Source organism: Morchella sextelata, assembly GCF_020137385.1.
Source record: "Morchella sextelata strain SCLS chromosome Unknown scls_11, whole genome shotgun sequence".
In the NCBI taxonomy this organism is placed as follows: Eukaryota; Fungi; Ascomycota; class Pezizomycetes; order Pezizales; family Morchellaceae; genus Morchella; species Morchella sextelata.
In genome coordinates, this window is record NW_025408626.1 from 1,677,081 (window position 1) to 1,698,181 (window position 21,101).

General features: G+C 49.3%; 4 protein-coding genes across 4 annotated transcripts; 2 read left to right on the forward strand and 2 right to left on the reverse strand.

Moving 5' to 3' along the window:
- Window positions 1-7,685: 7,685 nt before the first annotated feature.
- Window positions 7,686-9,140, reverse strand: H6S33_001866 (uncharacterized protein; the record flags this gene model as incomplete). The annotated part of the gene is made up of 2 exons (XM_044833241.1): window positions 7,686-7,825; window positions 7,889-9,140. 2 exons carry the CDS (start codon window positions 9,138-9,140, stop codon window positions 7,686-7,688), a joined length of 1,392 nt encoding a protein of 463 aa, XP_044693927.1.
- Window positions 9,141-10,750: 1,610 nt separating this feature from the next.
- On the forward strand, window positions 10,751-11,918 carry H6S33_001867 (uncharacterized protein; the record flags this gene model as incomplete). The annotated part of the gene is made up of 3 exons (XM_044833242.1): window positions 10,751-10,760; window positions 10,823-10,974; window positions 11,241-11,918. 3 exons carry the CDS (start codon window positions 10,751-10,753, stop codon window positions 11,916-11,918), a joined length of 840 nt encoding a protein of 279 aa, XP_044693928.1.
- Window positions 11,919-14,233: 2,315 nt separating this feature from the next.
- H6S33_001868 (uncharacterized protein) lies at window positions 14,234-17,448 on the reverse strand (the record flags this gene model as incomplete). Its single annotated transcript, XM_044833243.1, has 2 exons — window positions 14,234-16,317; window positions 16,371-17,448. The coding sequence occupies 2 exons, from the start codon at window positions 17,446-17,448 to the stop codon at window positions 14,234-14,236; spliced, it is 3,162 nt and encodes a 1,053-aa protein (XP_044693929.1).
- A 3,114-nt stretch (window positions 17,449-20,562) lies between these two features.
- On the forward strand, window positions 20,563-20,883 carry H6S33_001869 (uncharacterized protein; the record flags this gene model as incomplete). Its single annotated transcript, XM_044833244.1, has 1 exon — window positions 20,563-20,883. The coding sequence occupies one exon, from the start codon at window positions 20,563-20,565 to the stop codon at window positions 20,881-20,883; it is 321 nt and encodes a 106-aa protein (XP_044693930.1).
- Between the last annotated feature and the right edge of the window lie 218 nt (window positions 20,884-21,101).

Consider the following 21,101-nt stretch of genomic DNA (forward strand, 5'->3'; position numbering starts at 1 on the left):
AAAAATACCTAAACACTTGGATATCTTGCAATTGATGTAGATAATTACACCTGTCCTTTTTATCTGCAGAGAAATGGTCAGTTAATCCTGCCAGGTAGGCACATCCGTACGTATGTACGTGCATGTATGTACGATATCCAGCTGAATAGAAAACGAAAAATCTAATCGATATTCAACTCTCGTGCGAGGTTGAGATAACTATTTCACATTGACTGCAGCTAGCTTATCTCGTAATAGAACCAGTTCATCTCTAAGTTTCTGCTATAGCTATAGCTAACCCGACTCTTATTTCCACATCCGTAGGAGAAATTCGATCCGCGTAGTCAGCCGTACAGTTTGATAAATTTCAATGTCAATGCTCAAGACGAAAAAAAGAAAGCCTCTGAAGGGAAAGGAACATTAAAAGTTAACGCATGCACTTCGGGTGGTTTTGTGCGCGCGAAAGAGTGCCCAAGCAAGACAAGACATATACGTACGTTGCTCAACTCTGGTGATAAGCCTGACACGACCAAGCTGTATTTGTGACAATGGCAAAAGAAATTAGAGACCATGTACTACGTAGCTACTACTCTAGGGGTTACACGTAGGTACATATGTGTAGGGTTGATAGATGTAGGTAGGCATGGGTAGATACATCTACTGTAGGTACCCTACATGTATACATGTAGGACATGGGTAGGTACATCTATGTGAGTGGGGACTCTAGAGCACATTATATTAGGGTACATGAATGCACATGTAGGGTAGGTGCCGTATTAGCGCACTAGCGAAGCTACATACCAACGGCTCCTATTAACAGCTATCGAATCATTGGCTGTGTAAACCTTTTCTCCCCCAAAATATATATGTCCAAGCCCCATGGGCAGCTAACTATAGGGGCTTTTTTCTCTCGGAATTTCCCTTGCTCCCTTTCTTCCGAGAACTCCTTTCCTTTCGAGAACTCCTTTCCTTTCGAGAACTCCTTTCCTTGTTAGTTAATTGAGTCTTCAATATTTGCGGGTAACTCCGATTGTCAGGCGCCGCAATATAAGACATGCATGTATTTTAGCGCAATCTCTTCGAATTTATAGATTGATTATCGCGCAATGTTCTCTAATATCCGCTTGGGAATATGTGTATTGAGCTAGAGTAGCCTACACGTAAATCATTGTCAATCTCTATGTTGTGGATCAAGACATTTTTACATACTCTACACCTCAGACAATGACCTCAGAATTAGTTAGTTCTCCCGTCCTCAGTGTGGTCACATTGTTTCAATAATATCTACTCTACACCTCAGACAATGTAGGATGTCCCGCGCAAAAAATCTCGGCCCGGATCCGCTTATGACCTTGCTGAGAATCGATCCATATATGTAACTAGTGCCATCTAGTTTCGTCAAGACTTGCCTTGGTTTGAAAAGAAGCAGCAAGGTGCAACGTGCATATCTAATATTCTAGACTCTGTTTCTCCTTCCAGTCAAAGTGGATACCTCAGCTCTCAATCTTCCTCGAAACGGTGTGTGTGAAACATCGTAGCGTGACCTAAAATGGAATCTATGCTTTGATTTCTAGAACATGACGCGATCGCGACTGCCTTCTATATGAGGCTGAGTTAACGTTCTTCCGTGCTCCGCGGCGGCAATGTTAAGACCGTTTGTACCTACATGTCTTGTCTCGTCTTGTCATTTCTTGTTTTGACCTTCATGTGCTTAGCTTGCCCGCCAGGCAGGGCTTCGTTTCGAATCCTGGTAGTAATACATATGTACGTCTGCAAGCGCACGACATTCACACGAAATTTAAAACAACAACATCATAAGGTAAGATGCTCACCTATGAAATATATACCAACATATGTAGATCCATGAAGTTCTTACTTGCAATCTGCAGTTGCTAGAGTTTTTACAACCAGCTTTACCGGAATTCGCACCTGTCTCATGGAATTAATTAAGGCAAGTTATAATTTCCTGTGCTCGGTCGCTTTTACTAATTACAGCGCAGCTGGAATATTTTAAACTTACGTCATCCACTTCGGGCGCAGGATACGTATACTTTTCAAGCTAGATACGTTCAGAAACATATTACATTTGATGTGGGGAATCCTCGCTATGATTACACTCCCTGTACCCGCATCAAGCCCCATAAACGACTTATTTTTCTTGAAGGAGTTAAGCCAGACCAAAGCCGGACCAGGGACCGGGGTTCACTCTAGGAAAATATCAGTGGCCGCAATCTGAAGTAATTATTCTATCTTTATCCATCGTAGGATGAAACTTGTCAAACTTGCGACCTCCCTTTTCCAGCTATCACTAGCCTAGTGTGGTAATTGTTGGAAATTCTTGATTGGCTCTATTCCGTAAAAAGCAAGACAATTCCCTTATTAAGTGGTGCACGGTCCAGGTCGCAAGTTTGAAAACTTTCATCCTACTATGGGATAGAATTTGACGCGGCAAAACAATATTCGAATAAGACACTATATCCGATCACACCTGACCAGCTTATGAATGATGAGCTGGGAGCACAGAACATATCATATCTGAACCTAGTACCTGTGTAGGCATGTACATACACACATGTACTTGTCATGTTGCATCCGGCGGGGGACAGAATGAGGGTAGTGCATGTACATGTACATGTAGGTATGTAGATACGGTAAGTACTACATATCGATTCTAAGCAGGGGAAATGTTTGGTTGAGCAAGGGTTTAGTATTGTGTTCCCTCTCGACAGTGCTACAAGATCCGATCAACGTGACTGTACGTGGATAGGCTAGGTACGTAAAGTAATTTTCTTGAACACGATTAAAGATGGACTATGGTTTCTAACTAGCTGGCGCTGCAGGTACAAAGAAAAACAACAAGTACATGCAACGTTGGGGCCAAGTGCGCACCGGATCTAACACGTCGTACTACCCGTGCACAACCACCCCTACCTGATCATGATCCTCCTCCCCACCTTCATTTCTTCTAGAGCATCTCCGGGTATCGTTCATCCAATGAATTCTTAAGAGTTTGAAACGCACAGCACGATTTTTGATACTACGGTATGTATTTGTAAAATTGAATGTCTGTGTGTAGTGGTTATACCCCTGTTTCTTTTGACGGTTTAACCCGTTATATCACTTTTTCTAGAACACCAGCCATACTGCAGGGATCTATCCAGGTTAGGGGCTGGAATGTGATGTGAACCTATATCATGAACCTGGAATATTTACTGATTTCATGAATTCAACAGTACTATTAGAGCTTGTTTGGACTCCAGGATTTCCAGGGATCCCACTCTGTTCTCGTGTTACGTGGCACATCAACCCTTATGTTTTGACCGTATGGTCGAGATCGTTATTGTTGAGCATACATTAGTATTGTGGAACGCACTTCGACACAAGCAATATGTGTTTAGAAGAAAATCTTTGTGGTATATATCCGAGCTGTATCCCATCAGATATATGGGAAATTCGATTTTGTGGTCTGGAGTACGTTAGAAGCTGACCCGAATCTTGCGTAATTGCGCCACGCCAGACTACCCCCCGAATTCACCGCGAAGAGACAGAAATTCGTTGAAAATACAGCTATTTATGCGTCATACTGGCTGTCAGTACCCTCGAGTGCTGTTACCGATCGAGTAAGAAGGCTTCCTTCGGTCTGGAATCCTTTTCCTCTGCTTTTTCTTCTATCTTGAGCCGGAGACGTACGGGACGTCAACCCCAATGAATCTTCCCTCTGCAAATCTCGAGGTCTCTTTATTTACTTTGATAAGTCTAAGATATGGAGACAAATATGCAAGTAGCTAGGGTACGATCACAAGACCGGGGATCAACCCTATCTCATAGCCTTGCAAAATCCGGGTATTGTAGGGACGCATATGCAGCCTTCATGTTCAGCTGATCAAGCTCACCTCCATCCAGCATCAATCCCGGGAGTTTGTGGGACTAAGTGCTTGCAAGGTGCAAGGCAGATCCTGATCCTTAACTCTCCCAGGTTCTTTATTTTTTCATCCCCCGGATTCTGAGAGGTGGAAAGTCCCGGCACCGTTATTTACACACCGGGAACCGACATCGTCACTCGTATTTGAGATTTCATACGGCTTAGTTGGCCATAACCTACCGTCTCCCCCTAGCTATACGGCCAAGTCTCCACCAACGACTACTACTATCCGACCGGAGCCCCTCACTCCTTCACAAAGAAACTCCGCTCTCAATTCTTGGAACTCAGAAAACCAGACTACTCAATTGAATTGGAATGTTGCAATTGGCTAGTAATCGGGATCTATAGCCAGGCGATGGTGTCCATGAAATCACAAAATCAAACTGTAGATTAGCGATGTATAAAACAACATACATTGCGTTCCGTCAAGGGTCAAGGATTATTAACGCCTGATTATATTACCTTGCCGAGCCGGGGAAGGAGGCGCTCCTTGAATTATTTCTCGGAATTCAATCATTGATATGTATGCGTAGGTACATACATGTATGTATGCACTGCACGTGAGCAGCGCCAGTAGATATTCCCCCCATGAGCGCACCAATCAGATAATGAGGTGGTTTTATAATTTATGATACAAGCAGTAAACGAGGATCGAATTGATCTTCCATTCCTCATGGTTAGAGCGGATCGGCTACAGGGTCAACAACTGACCCTTGCTGAAGCTGCAGCTGATCTTGGGTAACCTAGCTATACTCCTGGCTACGAAGTTATGGAGAAAGACCTAGTCCTAGTGGTGGTGGTGGTGGCGGCGGTGCGTCGGCCTCAGTTTCTGGGAATACCTGGTACCTACCAGCTAGGGAGCCACATCACAGCTCAAAGTAATGCGGGTTGTCAAAAATAATGCCGGGACGCAACGGGACACCGCAACGGCCACCACCAACGAACTAACACGGAATGAAAATATATTTTGAGCCTCTAGTATTTCTTATTATCTTTTATCTTATTTGTGGCCTTTTTGTGGTCGGTCGTGGTTGGGAGATTGTTACGTTGAAGCCTGTTGCGTCCCATTATATATTTTTGACAACTCGCAATAGCAACAGGCCCCATGTCAAAATGAGGTTGAGAAATCTATATTGGGCTAGGTTAACTCTCCTATATCTGAGTCAATGCATGTTGAAATTAGCAGATCAAATTTTTAATTGCTGATTTCGCTCGGAGCATTGTAAACTATGTTTAGTTTTGTTTTTTTAAGGGTCACCGATATCTTGCCTTCTTGTGGCGCTCTGTGACCGGTCAAGTAGGGAATTTTTAATGCCGAATATGTAGCCTTCTTAGACCTGAAGATCAGGCCAATATCACAAGAACTACATACACAGAATCGCATATTGACCAGTAGCCGGTACACGGGCCTTACGCATATCCTTGATTTGGACAAGCTCGATCGGATAAATCAATCGCATTCGTAGCTTACATTAGCAACTGCGGACATGCATTATCCCTTTAATATTTACATTATATATGCGGGACATTATGGTATGCTTCTTATCTAAATACGCACTCTCTCGCGGTGAGGCACTGCGTGGGATTACCAATCTGAAGTGAATATATACATGTACGTATAGAGCCAATAGTCCCGTGACCAACTAATTGAACCCACGACGCTCTTGGTTGATCATGATCTATCACATCTAATATCTTTCCAGGGCGCAGCTGATGCCATGGCTCCGGTACTGGGTTCTGTGGGAGGTCGATCGAGAAGGCTGTACCAAGCAATTACATACCATAGGACCAGGCTACAAGGTATAAGACCGGCGAACAATAGTAGACAATATGTATAGAAAGAAGTATTTCTTCTTTTTCCTACTGCCATAGTACTAGTTACGCATTTGACCCTACTCAGGCCCAGGTGGGACTGGTGTCGTAGCTTGGCAAAGAAATCTGTTCTTGTTCCATCGCCGGTATGATAACGTGTGACATGTGATAAGGCTTTTTCATGGGGAAACATGCGATATGTGACTACACCCATAGCTATCTGACCAGTAAAGGTGCCTACAGATTATCATGATCTGTACCTGTGCACGTATCGCGGTTGAGTGGGACGGCTACCCCATGGGTTGTCTTATCTCATATTAGACTATGTGACGCCCACATTGATCCTCAAGTTAAATGAAAAGAAGAAAAGCTTGTTTACGTTAACAGTCGCAGCCTAAAGCTAATAGAGAGGTTTTGTAGACGGAGTGCGTACTACATGTATCTACAGGGATGTGAGTGCAGAGTCCGAAATTCTGAAGTTTTGCAAGACGGCTTGTACTCCGACTTTCTCGGGCGCACATCATATATGCCTCTATTTGGTGAAGCTTTCGTCTTGAGCCAATTATCCTGTTTGCTCACCTGACCTGTGCACGGGTTAGTACAGACTTCTTCACTAATACAGGCTTCACGTCTCGCAACACTTTGGGGTCTGAACACCTGCTGTTGCTGTGAATACAAGTACATACACTGCTTGTAAAACCTCTCTAATGTATCGCAAAGAAAGCGCGGCAGGCAGGCTCATAGCTGATTGTTCGCGGGCCAAAATTGCTTTTTATCAGCTTGAAGGTCCGTAGAGATGTCCCGCTAGTACCTATGTAACATGTGTTGTGGAGAGGATTCATGTCTATCTATTCCTTAATATTATTACTTAATAAACGAACAAATCAGGTCAATAAGCACAATTCCGATTTTGTAAGGTTACCGGTATCGAGTGATAATCTATGACTGATGTACACACACATACACACATGCGTATATACGCCTCGTTGCCCCCCTATTGTTTTACTTTTTCTCACCGCAAAATTAAGCCTCATGGCCACTTGCCCCTCCAATGAGAACCTTTCGCAAAGCCTGGGTTCTGACTGTTTGAATAAATATCTGCTCATGCATTTATTGAGCTAGCTAGCTGCAACTTGGCCCGTGTATGTGTATACGTGTGGACACCAAATTAGCCGGTCTATTAGCCGGCCAGCGAATATTTAGATATTCACAACCACTACATGTAAGTACCGATTTACAATAATGAGCCTCAATATCCAGCCAGTTTTCCGAGTAACGGGATGATCCCTCTGAATTTGGAGAATTTAGACGAAAAAATTTTCTCGCGGGACAAACCGTTTTTTGGTTTCCTGAACCCTTTGGAAAGCCGATTGTACCCTTCTCAGAGCTCGCATTGATTTGTGCGCTTCTGACGAAGGCTTCTGCTTCTTTTCTTATTTGTTTATTTGATTTGGTGCAAATATATATGGAAAACAGGACCCATCAAAGCCAAACTTTGAACCCTTCTTGCCCATAAAACTCGGAATCTTGCAGTACCTCTCAGTAGCATCTGCTTTGGAAAAACACTAGAATACCCCTGTACAGTGCCAAGAAGGGGGAAGAAAGAAAAGTAATGGGACAATCGAAGAAACCCACGGATCCTCGGTATAAAAAAAAAAAAGCCATATCCAAAATGCGAAAAGTGAAGAATAACATACAATGTAGAAAAGACCGAAAAGACCGACCGACCGAGTGACCCATTGAGGAAGAAAGTTAACGGATACATAAAGACCGAGGCGACCACCCTTCCTGCTGATCGACCTGTAACTCGCAATGAATGAAAGCAATAAGTACTCCCTGAAATTCATAATGTAAAATAGGAAAATCGTCATAAAAATAACATTAAACTCCCTGCGTCATATATTCGTCCCTTGTTTGACGCAAATTTCCCTTCCAAACCTGCTCTGTTTTTTTTTGACCCCAATGCGATTCTCTAGAATCCTTCTAGATCTTCATCGTCGTCATAAGTAACCTCAATGCGACTCCCGAGTGCCTCTCTTCCTTCTCTAATCATATCCTTCAACTTTTCGTTGAATCTTCTGATGCTCTCATCTGCCTCGTCCTCATCGTCGTCTTTTGGTGGTCCGGCATTGAAGCTTCCACCGTAACTGCTGCCGATAGATACAGCTCTACCACCAGAAATGCTACCCCCCGTCAATCGACGCCTCGAGGAGCGGGTACTAGCAGATGACGCTGCACCAGCCCGCCCAGACGACGGAGCTCCGTCAAAGGTGAAAGTGGACTGCGGAGGCGCCGGATAGCCGCCGGGCGCTGAAACAGACGACGCTTGCGAATGTCTAGTTCTCACCACCGCAGGTCGTTTTGCCCGGCTACTCGCGGCAACAACTGGCCTAGCTGGCGGTCTCCGTGAGGTTGACGTGTTAGAAGCCGTGCTGTTCCTCCTAGTTCTCGAGGGAGCTCCATTGGTTGCATTTGTTTGTGTTACGGTGGCAGTAGCAGTGGTTGTTGAGGTTGCTGTGGTCGCATAAATGGTGGGAGAGTATGGAGGCGTGGTGTAGATGTTTGGCGCTGTGTAAGGGCGTGGAATCCTTGAGGCAGCATTCAGCGGGATATGGGTAGCAGTTGCGGGGCGCGAAGAAGCGGTGGACGCAACGGGGGTGGGAGACACCATGACCCAGCGGGATGATAGTCCACCGGTATGATCTTGTTTTGATTCCTCCTGCTGGACCACCTCTGGAGGGCAATATGTAGATGGTGACGGAGCGGAAGCAAAGTAATTTTGTTGCATTCCCATACCGTTCCCAGCCTCCCCTGATCCCTGCAATTGAAACTGGGGGTTGGAGTACCCCCCTGGCATTGTTTTCATATGACGTTGAACGTCACGCTCGAATGCCATTTCATCTTTCCCTTCAAGATTTTCCTCGACTCCTGAGTAGAAGGGGGTTTTGCTGATGCAAAACTCCCACACTCTACTCGCCACGCTTCCAACAACATCGATAATTCTCCGTTTGGCAGCTGGACGACCGTCATCCCCAGCCATCTCTACACGTTTCCCTCTCGGGCCGTCTTCGGCATCATCATCTGCTAGGCCTCGTTTCCGACTTCCAGCCAATGAGGTACGGAAAGCAGTATCGGAATAGAGAGAGTTGCGCATGACGTCCTCATCAGAATCGTAGTTATTGGTATTACTATAGCTACTTGGGGGAGTATCAGCGGGTCTCCTCTGCTGGAGACGTTTTCTTGTTGGAGCAAGAGTTGGGGATGGGGACTGGGCAGACTGCGTCTGAGCCGGAGGAGAGTAAAGAAACGAATGATGTTTTGGGTAGCTCGGTAACGAAGCGGGGATAGCGGGGAGGAATGATGAACCAGGCATGTTGTTAGCGGACGAAGAGGAAGAAGAGGATTGGAATGGGTTTGGCGGTATCATCTGAAGGGGGGGTGGGCTTGATAATTGATGGGGTAGACTCGAAGATGCGTTGTGCGTTGGCTGATGGGGTATACAATACAGTGTGTAGTAAGCTATCAGGGGGGGGGGGGGGGGGGGAGAAGATGTGAGACTTGGGTGGTTAGCGAGGAGGGGGGGAGTAATTAGTGACAAAGCAAGCAGGGACAGCTGTAGCAGCTGCAATAATAACTAACAACACCACGCAGGGCAGTGTAGCCAAGCAGTCAACACAGTTCAGAGTGAACCGGGTAGAGTGGCTCGAAGTCGGGTAACAAAGGGTTGAGGCTCAAACCCAGGGAAGGGAGGGGGTGTGAGGGATCGAGGAGGAAGGAGGGGAAGAAAGGAAGGTGAGGGATCGGGAACAATAGATAATGAGCTAAACGTATTAAAGACAGAGAGCAGAGAGTGACTGTCAAGAGTAGATGAACCTTTACTCAACACCGAGCTGCTGCTGCTGCTGCTGCTGCACAGAGTGAGGGGTTCTAAGTCTGGGGGAAGCCTTAAACGACGATGGTCAGTCGATCGTGACAAGTCGAAAGACTTTTTCTTTTGCCGATGCGCTAGGCAACGCAGCATTTGAGCCCTGCCATAAATGGTCAAAGAACCCGAGATCACGTGATGGACACTATTCTTTCAACACTAAGCCATTCTCGGGCTGAATATTAAGAAGTAGAGCGAAATAGTAACAATAATCAAAGAAAGTTAGACTGAGCAGCGATTAGTAACGCAAGCTCAGGGGCGTTAGAACGGCTGAAATCTCCGGCCCGGTGGCGTGTGCACCTCTTGATTGATCCTACGCGCTAATCCTAATGCAGCAGCTTCAATGCCCTGTGGAAGCAGAACACCCCTGCACCCCACAGATGATTGGCCAAGTACGGGGTAAAAAACAGGTGACGTAACTTCTACGTTATCGTCGAACCATGTAGGTAGACAATCGTGATTCGATTCACGATGGGGGTCCCCGGGGATGTGGACAAAAGAGAGGTGAGAGATGAAAATCAGAGGGACATTAGAAACGGTCCTGTGGTCAAAACTGAGACGAGGTGCTTCTGGGTGCATTGATTCAAGGACAGAAACGGTATCAAGCAAAGTAGAGTAGCTTCAGGACTCGCTTGTAGCCCACAGCTCGACGCCACAGTCGAAATCAAGAAACAGCAGCCAAGAGGACGACCAAGGTACAAATCGGTCGTACTCTTGCCTCGGGATCTAACTGCTTGGGCCAAAATGAAGGAGATCTTCCCCGCATCCAGCTGTAGGTCCCTTGCCTTGTATCGCAATTGGCCAATTGCCCATCGCTGTCCAACAGGTTTTCCATTTGCCGCGTGGTTGCTCCCGTGTTATTTCCCCAGGCTTCCCTGAAGCTCCAACCAAATGTTGCGGGGTACCAGATGTATCCTCATTGTCCCATACGTCATCCATAATACCCAGCCGTGTTTGTGGAGTATTAAAACCACCACCATCCCCTTTCTTTCTTCTTCTGGACACCTTCATCTGTTTCCTGCCTGTGTGACGAAGAAACTGTGAGGAAAGATAATTTAACACCAGTGACAGCAGCAGCAGCAACAACAGCAACAACAACAGTAATAACAGTCATGGGTCCCAGTAATTCTTCTTCCCTCTACTATTTTAAGTCGTGATTGATACTAATGTTGGTGTATCTGCAGCCAATCCATTCTCCCGTGATCCTGAGGCTCAGCGTAACGTCCTTGCGTACAAAATCCTCACGCTACTATCTTTCCTACTGGCCTTCGTCACAGCCATTGTCTACACCCATAGCCCACCGCTGGATGGGAGCTATACCAATGGAACCATCTTTGTAAGCTACCCTTTTATCCAAACGTGAGCGTGACGGAGAAGATATCGATGTGAGGCTTCTTTGTGGTATAAACTACTGTGGGATCACGGGAAGCTCGTACTACGGATAACTCTCCTACCCCCCAACCCATTCAGCCGAAATGTTGTGACGAACATAAATCTCCGTAGTTGGAGGCACTGTTCCGGCACGAACCCTAGCTGTGGCCGTTGATCTCGTCACCACATAACCTTGAAGCCATTTGCTAATTTTTGTCTTCTTGTGTTTAGGGCATTTCGGATCTCCACGTGACTCCTTTCACCCAATCTCACGTCTTCGTATCCATCTACTGGATTGTCCTTTACTTCCTCCAAATCGGCTACATCTGGCATCTTTTCTCTGGAAATGAGGCCCATGTTAAGGCTGCAGCCTCGGTTGGCTCACACTTTATCCTTTTCAACCTCCTTCACTTTGCCTGGATCATGTTGTGGTGCCGCTCGCATTTCATCCTTTCCGAAGTGGTAGAGGTGATTCAGTTCCTGCAGCTCACTGCCTTGTATCTCCGCCACTCGACTCTCCCTCGCTGGATCCACACTCCCGTTGTTGCCATGCCATTGACCTTCACCTTTTTCCTCGTGGTGTGGAACGGTGCCGTGATGGTTCACTGCCACGGCTTGATCTGCCGCGTTCTTGCAAATGTTGCCATTTGGGGAATCCTTGTTTACGCCGGCTTCTTCTTGGCCGCTTTCAAGGATTGGCACATTGGCTTTGCAACCGCATTCTTGAGTGCCGGACTTGGTGTCGGCCAGTTCTTTACAAAGACCATTGCTCTTCAGTGGCCATTTGCATTCGCCATTATGACCATCGTTTTCCTTGCTACATGCACCGTTGCTGTTCCGGAGGTCTTTGGTGCTAGCGAGGCGAGAGGGGGCGGCGAGAGAGCCCCACTACTCCAAGAGAGTGCTTAAGTTAATTCGCCTTGTGCTCGATGTGTGTGGTGAACAAACGTTAAATTGGAGGAGCTTAGTTTCTTTGAGATAATATCATTTTCCTTGGGTCATTCTCTTACTATGATAGGGCTATTTCGTGTTGGTGCTTGCGATATGAGTTCACGGTTTTATCAGGATTGTCTCTTTTTCATACTCAAACAGTTTTGATTTCTCTTTAATGCATGCGTTATCGGATCATGGATAGTTTGGTTAGGTAGTTTTCTTCGGATTTGGGTACTTGGTAGGAGTCTTGACACTGTCCGTATCTAGCTCATGAAATTTTATACCATTCTAATACATGTTGGTTATGATCTTATGTGGTGTTGACGATGCTTAGTGATAGTAGCGTAGTGGTCGACGAGCAAGAGGAAAAGCTCGAATGGGCTCGTGATAACAGCTACTCGACTCGATTCGACTTGTAAGTGCTCGAGTACAGCTCGAGCCACTCGCCCTTTTCAGTGGCCTCAGATAAGTAGTCCTTGAAGTCATTCTAGATCTCATTATTGGAGCATATGTTCCTAGGGTTAGGGTTTACTACTAAGGCATTGTATAAAATAAATTATCAAAGACATTGCTAGCATCTTTACTATGATTAAAAGAACACCCAAAAAGCTCGAGCTTTTCAAGTCGAGCAGAGGAAAAAGCTCGAGCTTTGGGCTCGAGTCGAGGACTAGAGCCAGCTCGTCTCGTCGACCACACTACAGTAGCGTAGAAGCAGGGTCCACATCCGAGCGTCAAGAAAACGAACAACTGATGTGCGTAACCGTCAAACATAAAATCTACATAGGACGTTTAAACCCACTTGTGTCCAAGGGGTAGATCGTGACGGCACTAGCTAGGGAAATTGAACCCAGATCCTGTTGATCCCACGTCTGATCTCAGCTCACCGGTTCTAGTACCTAGGAGTACATCCCCACTTTTATGTTTTCTTCCCATCAACATTTTGAATGCCCATATCAACGGGAGAACGATATTCTCTCGAGATGAATAATTCGATAATCATGAAATATCACTCGCTACTCGATTTGATGGAGAGCAGTAGCAAGGACCACTCTAAGTGGCCACTACACCACCCACACTACAGTCCATCACGCATATACCCAAGCACACAAACCACTCAGTGACCCCCCCCCCCCCCTCTCTTTCTCCCAGATCGTGAACACGCGAGAGTAAACTTCTTAAGTTACTCTTACGTAGATCAGCGCAGAACAAAGAGTTCTCGCCTGACGTAGAACCAAATCTTTTCACTACATACCTAAACTGCAGAGGATGTGGGGGGAAGACGGTGCTTGCCACTGGTAGGGGGTGTCCGTAAGGAGGTAGCATAGTGGGGGGGGAGCATGGAGGAGGAGAGAGGATCATTAATGATATTCATTGTTTCCCATTATGATTACTACAGCGTTAACCTCACTGCATCTGCCCGCCCCCATCGACACCACTACTACTTCACCACCCCCCCCCCCCCCCCCCCCCACAATTCCCCCAACCATATCAAACCAAAACCGCTGCCCAAACCTACCCACCCACTTTGCTCCAAATTACTCTACTACGATAGAAAACCCTATCCTACAAAACAATTACACTCCCCGCTCTCCCTCTCCGGATCCCCCTCCCCCTCCATGACAGCATCATACACGAAAGGCCGATTTATTCATTTATTTCTCTACCCCCTCCCACTTCGACAGCGGCGTGGACAAATGGAATATAGTAACAAAGGAAACTAGTAATAATAAGCAACAAATAAGAAAAGGAAAAGGAAAAAAAAAAAAACTCCAGTAGAAGAAAAAACACTAATCCTCCCAATCCTCATCCCTAATCCTCGCCCCACCCACCCCGTGCGTCGCCCAAAAACGATACAATGCTTGCGATGTCTTTCATGTAGTCGCAAAACTTCCGTACTGAAAAACCGCCTGCCCGCCTTGAAGAAGGAAAGCAAAACTACTCTAGGCACTGTGAAAAAAGTAGTTTATGAATTATTTCGAAGAACCCACCCCCCACCCCACTCCTAAAAGACTGCCGCAACAACTACAGCGGGCCAAGAGGGGGTGGTTTTGAAATTTAATAGCCGACAAAAGAGAATCGATAGGGACAAAAGAAAGAAAAAAAAGATACAAAAGGAAAAAAAAGCAGAAGAAAAAAAAAATACCCCCCCGCTCCAATCCCTATTCCAATGAATCAAAACGCCCTTTGCCCTGCCCCTATCCCCCCCCCCCCCCTTTTCTCACCGATTGACTGCCCTACAATTCTTATTTTTTTTTTCTCCCACGGGTTTCTTCTCATCCAGCTATTACACATTACCCCGTCCTGCCCATGAACCCCGGCGGGCCGGGCTCGGGCCCCAGCCCCGTCGCCGCAAACTTGATATCCCCACCGCGATACGTCCTATCCGCCGGCTGCGCACCCCCCACCGGCGGCGTAACCATCTTCGTTTCCTTCTCCGCCGCATGCCCGCCAGCCACACCGCCATTGACATTCCCCTGCCCGCCGATCTTGTCCAGGCCGTTAACCTGCGCCCTCACGGACCCGGCCCCAGACACGGAGCGCGCGCGCGCCACGCCACCCCCGTTTGGCATCGCCGAATTCGACGGCGAGCGTGAGGAGGCAGTGGTGGTGGGTGTCTTCTTGGATGCGCGGCCGCCGCCGGCCGCGAGGCGCTTCTTCTCGGCTTCGAGCTTGCGCTCGAGTTCCTCCTTTTGGCGCTCCATGCGCAGGATCTCCTCCTCCTTCTCGCGGTTCTTGTAGGTGATTTTGATCTTTGCGAACTTCTTCACGAGCTCGTCGCTGACCTCCTTTTTTGGGGCGACGGCGGCGCGCGGGGAGGGGTTGCCGCTGGCGCTGCCGGAGCCGGAGCTGGCGGATGGGGAGGTGGTGGTGGCGGTCCGGGTGCCGTCGAAGGTGGTGAGGGAGGCTTTGCGCAGGAGGACGGGCGGTGAGCGCTGGCCTACGCTGTTTCCGACGACGGAGGACTTCCGGGCGAGGGTCCTGGGGGCTGCGACGGTGGGACCGGCGCTCGCTGAGACGACTCTACGCCCGGTTGCGATGGGGATTGGTTCTAAGTCTCTTGGGGGCAGAGGGGTTGTACCGCGGGTGCTCATGGCTCTGGAGGGTGCGCGGGAAGGTGCCCGACTGGAAGCAGTGCTGACTGCCCCGCCTGTTGTTGTCCGTCTTCGTCGGACGTCGAGTGGGGCCGCAGCATCTGGGGTTTTGGCCTTGCGGTCACGGAGAACACGAGTGCTTGAGTCGGGAACAACAGCGACTGAGTGACGCTTGTTTTTGGCGGACTTGTCGATAGGCGGGATCTCGACTGATTCCTGGAACTCGGGAATGATCTTCCTGCTGAGTTCAAAAGCCCTGACTTCCCACGGAATGACTGGTGGTGGTAGCGGAGGGCTGTTTCCGGCGCCGGCGCTGCTTACTACGCGGCGTGGAGTCTCGGACCGTGCAATAGAGGCGGTGGTGGCTGACAGGTATGATGTTGAAGGCTTATCTGTGGCAGCCTTCTTGAAAGTCATCTTCTCGTAGTATCTCTCCAGTTCCCCAAGATTCTCTGAGCCCCACCATTCTGGGTCCCAGCCACGATCCGCAGATGAGGGCCTGGTAGCATATGGTTCTGGGACAGGCAATAGGCCAGTTGACGGCGGGACAAACCCGCTAACGGTTGTTGGCGAAGGGCATGCCAGGCCTGCCAGATGGGCCATAATACCTGTAATCAGTGCTCTATCTGAATAACCACCTTCAAGAACACTCAACACTCGTCCTTCACAGTACTGCTCCGCAAGGGCCAAGGCATCAGAGGTGAATCTTGCGTAGAAGCTTGTGGGGACATTGACGGCATGTCGCTGCATGCCCGAACTCTCGTGCTCACTGGCATCGAACCCAGCCGAAATAAAGACACCGGCTTTGTATTCTCTGCCGTTCTTCTTCGGCTTGGAGACCGATGCTGCCGACAAGAACTCCCGCGCCTTGGCGATCACAGAGTAGTATTTGTTCTCGTACAGCTCCCAGAACTCCTCAACGCTATTATAGGGCTTGAGGTGAATGTTGTGGATAAACTGCCCGTGCGCCTCCAGGTTCAGACTGGCGTTCTTGACTTTATCCATGTCCCCGTCTTCGCAGGGGTACGAGTTGATGTCGTGCAACGAGAAATACCCAATGTTTGGAACGTGAATTCCGGCTGTCTTCTTGGTCGACGCATTGCCAGAGTTGGCGATGTTGTTCAGCGTCCACGCAATAGACTGCGAGCCATCGCCGTGATGCAGATCGAAATCCAAAATGACTGCGTGGGTCAAACCATGCTGTCGCGCAGCGTGGGCAATGGCGATATGCACATTATTCAACCAGCAGAATCCCGAAGGCTGAGTCTCAGCACAATGATGGCCTATATATCAAAATTAATACCATTCCTTTTCTCTCCACGCCAGAAACACATACCTGGGGGTCTAATGCACACAAACGCCCTCTTCACCCCACTCTGATCCTCCTCATCCATCTCATGCCCATCCAGCCCATTCGCACACCCAAAGACGATATCCACCCCATCGTACAGCGCGCCCAAGCACCCCTCCATATCCTCCCTGCTCTCCCCACACAGATACAAATCCCCCTGGTGAAAGTTCTTCGGCACCTCGCACTCGCCCCTCTTCAGCTTCTCCGCCGCCAGCCCACACATGGCCGCCAGCTCCTCGGGCCACGTCTTCTTCCCGCTCCTCCCATCACCATGCGCATGCACCAGCATGACCTCCGGATCCAGCAGCCCGCCCATGCGCACGCTCTTGCGCAGCGACAGCTTCGCCCGCCCGATGCGCGTCTGTGCGGCGGTCACGCCGAGCGTCGCGGCCGAGATGCGCTCCGGCCGCTCCACGATGCCGGCCAGGTCGGCCTTGGTGGTGTTGGGGCGCGAGTACTTGTGGCGGTAGCTCGTGTCGTGGAACACGACCGTGGTTGGCGCCGTCAGGTCCTGGACCGGGATGCCCTCCTTGCGGTACAGGGGGATCAGTGCAGGGTCCGGCGTGGCAACCGAGAGCGACCGCAGCGACATCATGCTGGAGCGCCGGCCGAGGCTGGTCCTGCTGGGCACGAGCGGCGAGGTGAGGGTGGAGGTGGAGGGGGCGTCGGAGGTGAGTGAGGTGATTGAGGGCCTCTTGCGGATGTTGGGGGTTGAGGGTGCTCTGGAGAGGGTTCTGCGGGGGTGGCTGTCGGGCAACGGTGATGATGGGGTTGTGGAGTCGCGGCCTGACCCTGCACTATGACGGAGATCCATGCTGGACCGACGGGGGAGCAGCTGTGATGGGGAGTGCTTGCTGGTGGTATTGGTGTTTGCTGCTGCTGCTGCTGCTGCTGGGGCACCTGGCTGGAAAGGGGATGATAGGGCTGTTTGCAGCGAGAGGGAGCTCAGGGATTCTGTCAGCTTGCGGGAAGGATCTGGCGTTGGTTGGTGCGAGGAGACGCTGCTGGTCCCGCTTAGTCTGCGGTGTCCCGAAGGCGTGGGAGCAGCAGAGCGGGAGGGCATTTTATTTGGTGGCAGCAATCAGGTCAGGCAGACAAGCACTGGCAACGATAGCAGCAGCAGCAGCAGCAGCAACAAAGGGATGTGGACAGGTTCTGAGGGGGGAGGAACTCTGTCCAAAGGGGGGGAGGAACTCTGTCCAAAGGGGGGGGAGAGAGGGGGTGGAGGAGGAGGGAGGAGGGGGAATTGAAGTAGGGGGAATGAATGGCAGTAGGACGGAAGGACGGAAGGGCGGAAGATGATAAAGGATAAATTAAGCTGTGAGTGTTGGTGTATATTTCTCTATCTAATGTATGTAGTATCAGGAATTGACAAATGATGTGATGGCTGGAAGAATGCAATGCGTGTTGGATGATGAGATGGATGAATGGGAAATCGAATCGATCAAACAAACCACAGATCACGATGAAAGGGGTGATGGGGGAGGTGACGGTAGTGCGTGTGAGTGGGTGTGTGTGTGTGTAGGTAGTAGGAGGAGGAGTAGATTAGAGCAAGATGAGAGTTCAGACTTTTTGCTGTCTGTGAGAGCTCTTGATCGATCTTGTTGGTTGGTGATAATAATAATGATGATAATTCCTTCTCTCAGGAAATTAACGACTTCTAATAATGAGAGGACGGGAAGGCTGATCATAAGGAGAAAAGCCTGTTTTTTGTCCGTCTGCTGGGTCGCACACACCCAACACCCAGCACAGACCGACACATCAAGAAAGCAAGCGACGACTTGGACATTAGAGTGCCCACATACCTCACATACCTACATGTACCTCACTCACTCACTCACTCACTCATCATGTCTGCCTACCTGTCCGTCGTACCCATACCCAGGTACAGCCAGAGACACCCTACCTGTCAAATGATATTCAACCAGCATCGACCTACATACATGACTGTGTGTGTAGCAAAGGTGCGTACTCTGAAGTACATGGTAAGAGCTAAGGCTGCTATATAAAACAACCCCCCACCCCGGCCCAGCAAGCAGCATCTTCCAGAACGGATGAACGATCGATCACAGGCAAGGCATGAATACGTGTTTGAAGAGAACCCGTGTAAAGATGAGATACATCATACATGTAGCAGCTTATCCCAAGGCTAGGCCTCATCCTTCAATCCCCGCATGGCATGAAGGGAATCAATAAATCGATCTCCCCCCCCCCAGATCACTGGCAAGCTATATAACGGTCCACTCTTCTCTGCTCTTCTTTCTACTGTGCAGCAAAAAAAATAGCAGCCTCAATTTTTACGCGTCACTAGGGTCCCCTGCTCGTGCATAAGTCACGTTTGTGGTGGTTGTGCTTGTGGGCCCCATAGATAACCGCGTCTCGTTTCGGCTAGGCACTTTCAGTGAACGGTCCAGCATGTGGCAGGCAACAAACGCCCTTGATCCTCCCCTTCCTCCTCCTCCTCCTCCTCCTCCTGTGCTTCTGTGTTGAGTTGAACCACCACCACCACCACCACTGTGCAGCTATGTAGTCAGAGCATCGTCATACCCCACCAGTAAAACCTCATCTTCAGGCAAACCAAACAAACCAAAACAACCTCGTCTCCAGCACCCACACGTCCCCCCCAAAATTGACCCCCGTCCGTCCACAGAGCTCGAAAGCAAATTAAGCACGTGCACCCAGACCAATCGTGAGCCGCAACCTATCGGCGCACCCGCCGATCACATCCCCGATCCCACAGTCCCAAATCAAACAGATGTCTCACACACCTAGCCTCCCACAGAATGTCTCCGCCGCGCGTGCGGTTGGAGAGAGTCGCTGCTGCAGCTTCCCGCACCACCACTTCACTTTGCATGCCCGCCCGCTCCCTCGGGGAGGTACTCTATATATACTTGACTCTAAGCTCTCCTCGAGGGATGGACGTGTGACGTTGCGATGTCGCGGTTTGATGGATTGATTGACATTGCCCTCCCGCGGCCGTGTACAACAACTGAGACTCTGGGGATGGGGATGCTGTCACTCACTGTGCTTGCTTGCTTGCCCGCTTGCTTGCTTGCTCCTGAATGCGTTGTATTGAGATCTCTACTGCTCCGGATCCGCGGCAGAGAAATAATCTAGATGAAGCGGTGCTCTAGAATACATGGACTAGAGTGATAAATACTTACCATATCTCACCCCAGTTTGGTTCACAACCCCCTTAAACCCAAAACCCCTAAACCACAGGCCCAAACGTACCCAAAAGCCAAGACCCGTAATCCGGCGCACAAGCTATCACTCGAATAGCTCACCAATGAGCGCGAGTCCTGGCGGCCTGCTTATTTGTGGCCTAGCCAGTCACATAGTAAAAGAACTCTGCAGCACTTAAGTCTAAGTCTTGTCTAACGCTATTCTGGAACCGTAATAATGGGTAGAGTACCGGTAGCCAGTAGAGTAGAGGGAGTTAGTTTAGCAGGGTATTCTCGGCTTAAGGGATGAATTCCACATCGTGGGTTTCGTGGAATGGCGAAGTGGGGGAAGGCCATGTGTCTGGCGTAGAAACGAAGGAATTGAGTTCCAGGGATACAAACTCTGCAGTCCTTTTACCTTTGTTTTGTTTCAACCCATCGTATGTTGCACCAGGCCGTGACGTCATACATCATATCACCTCCCATCCCATCCATCCCATACATCCCATCCATCCCATCCATCCCATCCCATCCCATCCCATCCCATCCCATCCCATCCCATCCCACCCAAACCCTACCACCAGCTCCAATCACAACACCCACCGCCTCGACCACTAACCAGCACAGCAATAGTAGATTCATACACCCATATCTGGTCATATCGAATCACTCACGTAGCACCGGAAAAAGAAACCAAGAGTACCCCCCACCCAACCAGGGAAGGGCTCCACGCGAGCTGTCACCCACGCACCCCCGCAGGGTCCAGGAGCCCGTTTGTTCCGCGGCACTAATAAGGCCAGCTAGCTGGCCGTTTGCAGTCTTAGCTGCGGTGGTAGCTACTAAGCTAGCTAGCTCGCTGTATCTATCTCCACTCTCCACTTCCACTACAGGCAAACGAAAACCAAACAAAAAAACCAACCAAAAAAACTCTCCTCAATTCTCAACTCTCCCATCCTCAATCATAATCCCCTAAATATACATACCTCTACCGCCTCAAGATAGCCACACACAAAATGTTTCTCCCCACCGCCCTCCAATTCCTCCACTACCTCCGCCTCCTCTCCCCTCCCCCTCCCTCCCCCTCCCCCTCCACCACCGCCGCCGCACCGCTGTCACCACCGCCGCCGCAATCACTCACCTGCCCCCACACCCTCATAGTCACCCGCACGGAGTGGTACACCCATGCGTACGCGGCCACGAGCCCGGCGGAGCAGGTTGTTATCTTCGATATGGAGGTGGTGGAGGTGCCTATGCGGCTGAAGAAGGTTCAAGTACAGATAGAAGAAGGTGCGGAGGCTGTAGTCGTTGAAGAGTTAGTTGAAGGGCGGGTGTAGGTGGGGTGTAGTGTTGGGGGTGGTTGCTCCTGGCCTTGTGGGCTTGTATTGTCCTCATTTCTTGCCGTGGTGCTGGGGTCGGATCGGGGTGGTTGGAATTGCTTGCAATTGTTGAGTAATCATTTTCTTAGGATGGGTCTGGGCGGGGGTTTTTATCTTTTGGGTTTGGGTCCGGAAAAAGGCATTATTCTTATCTGTACAATTACTTATATTTTCCT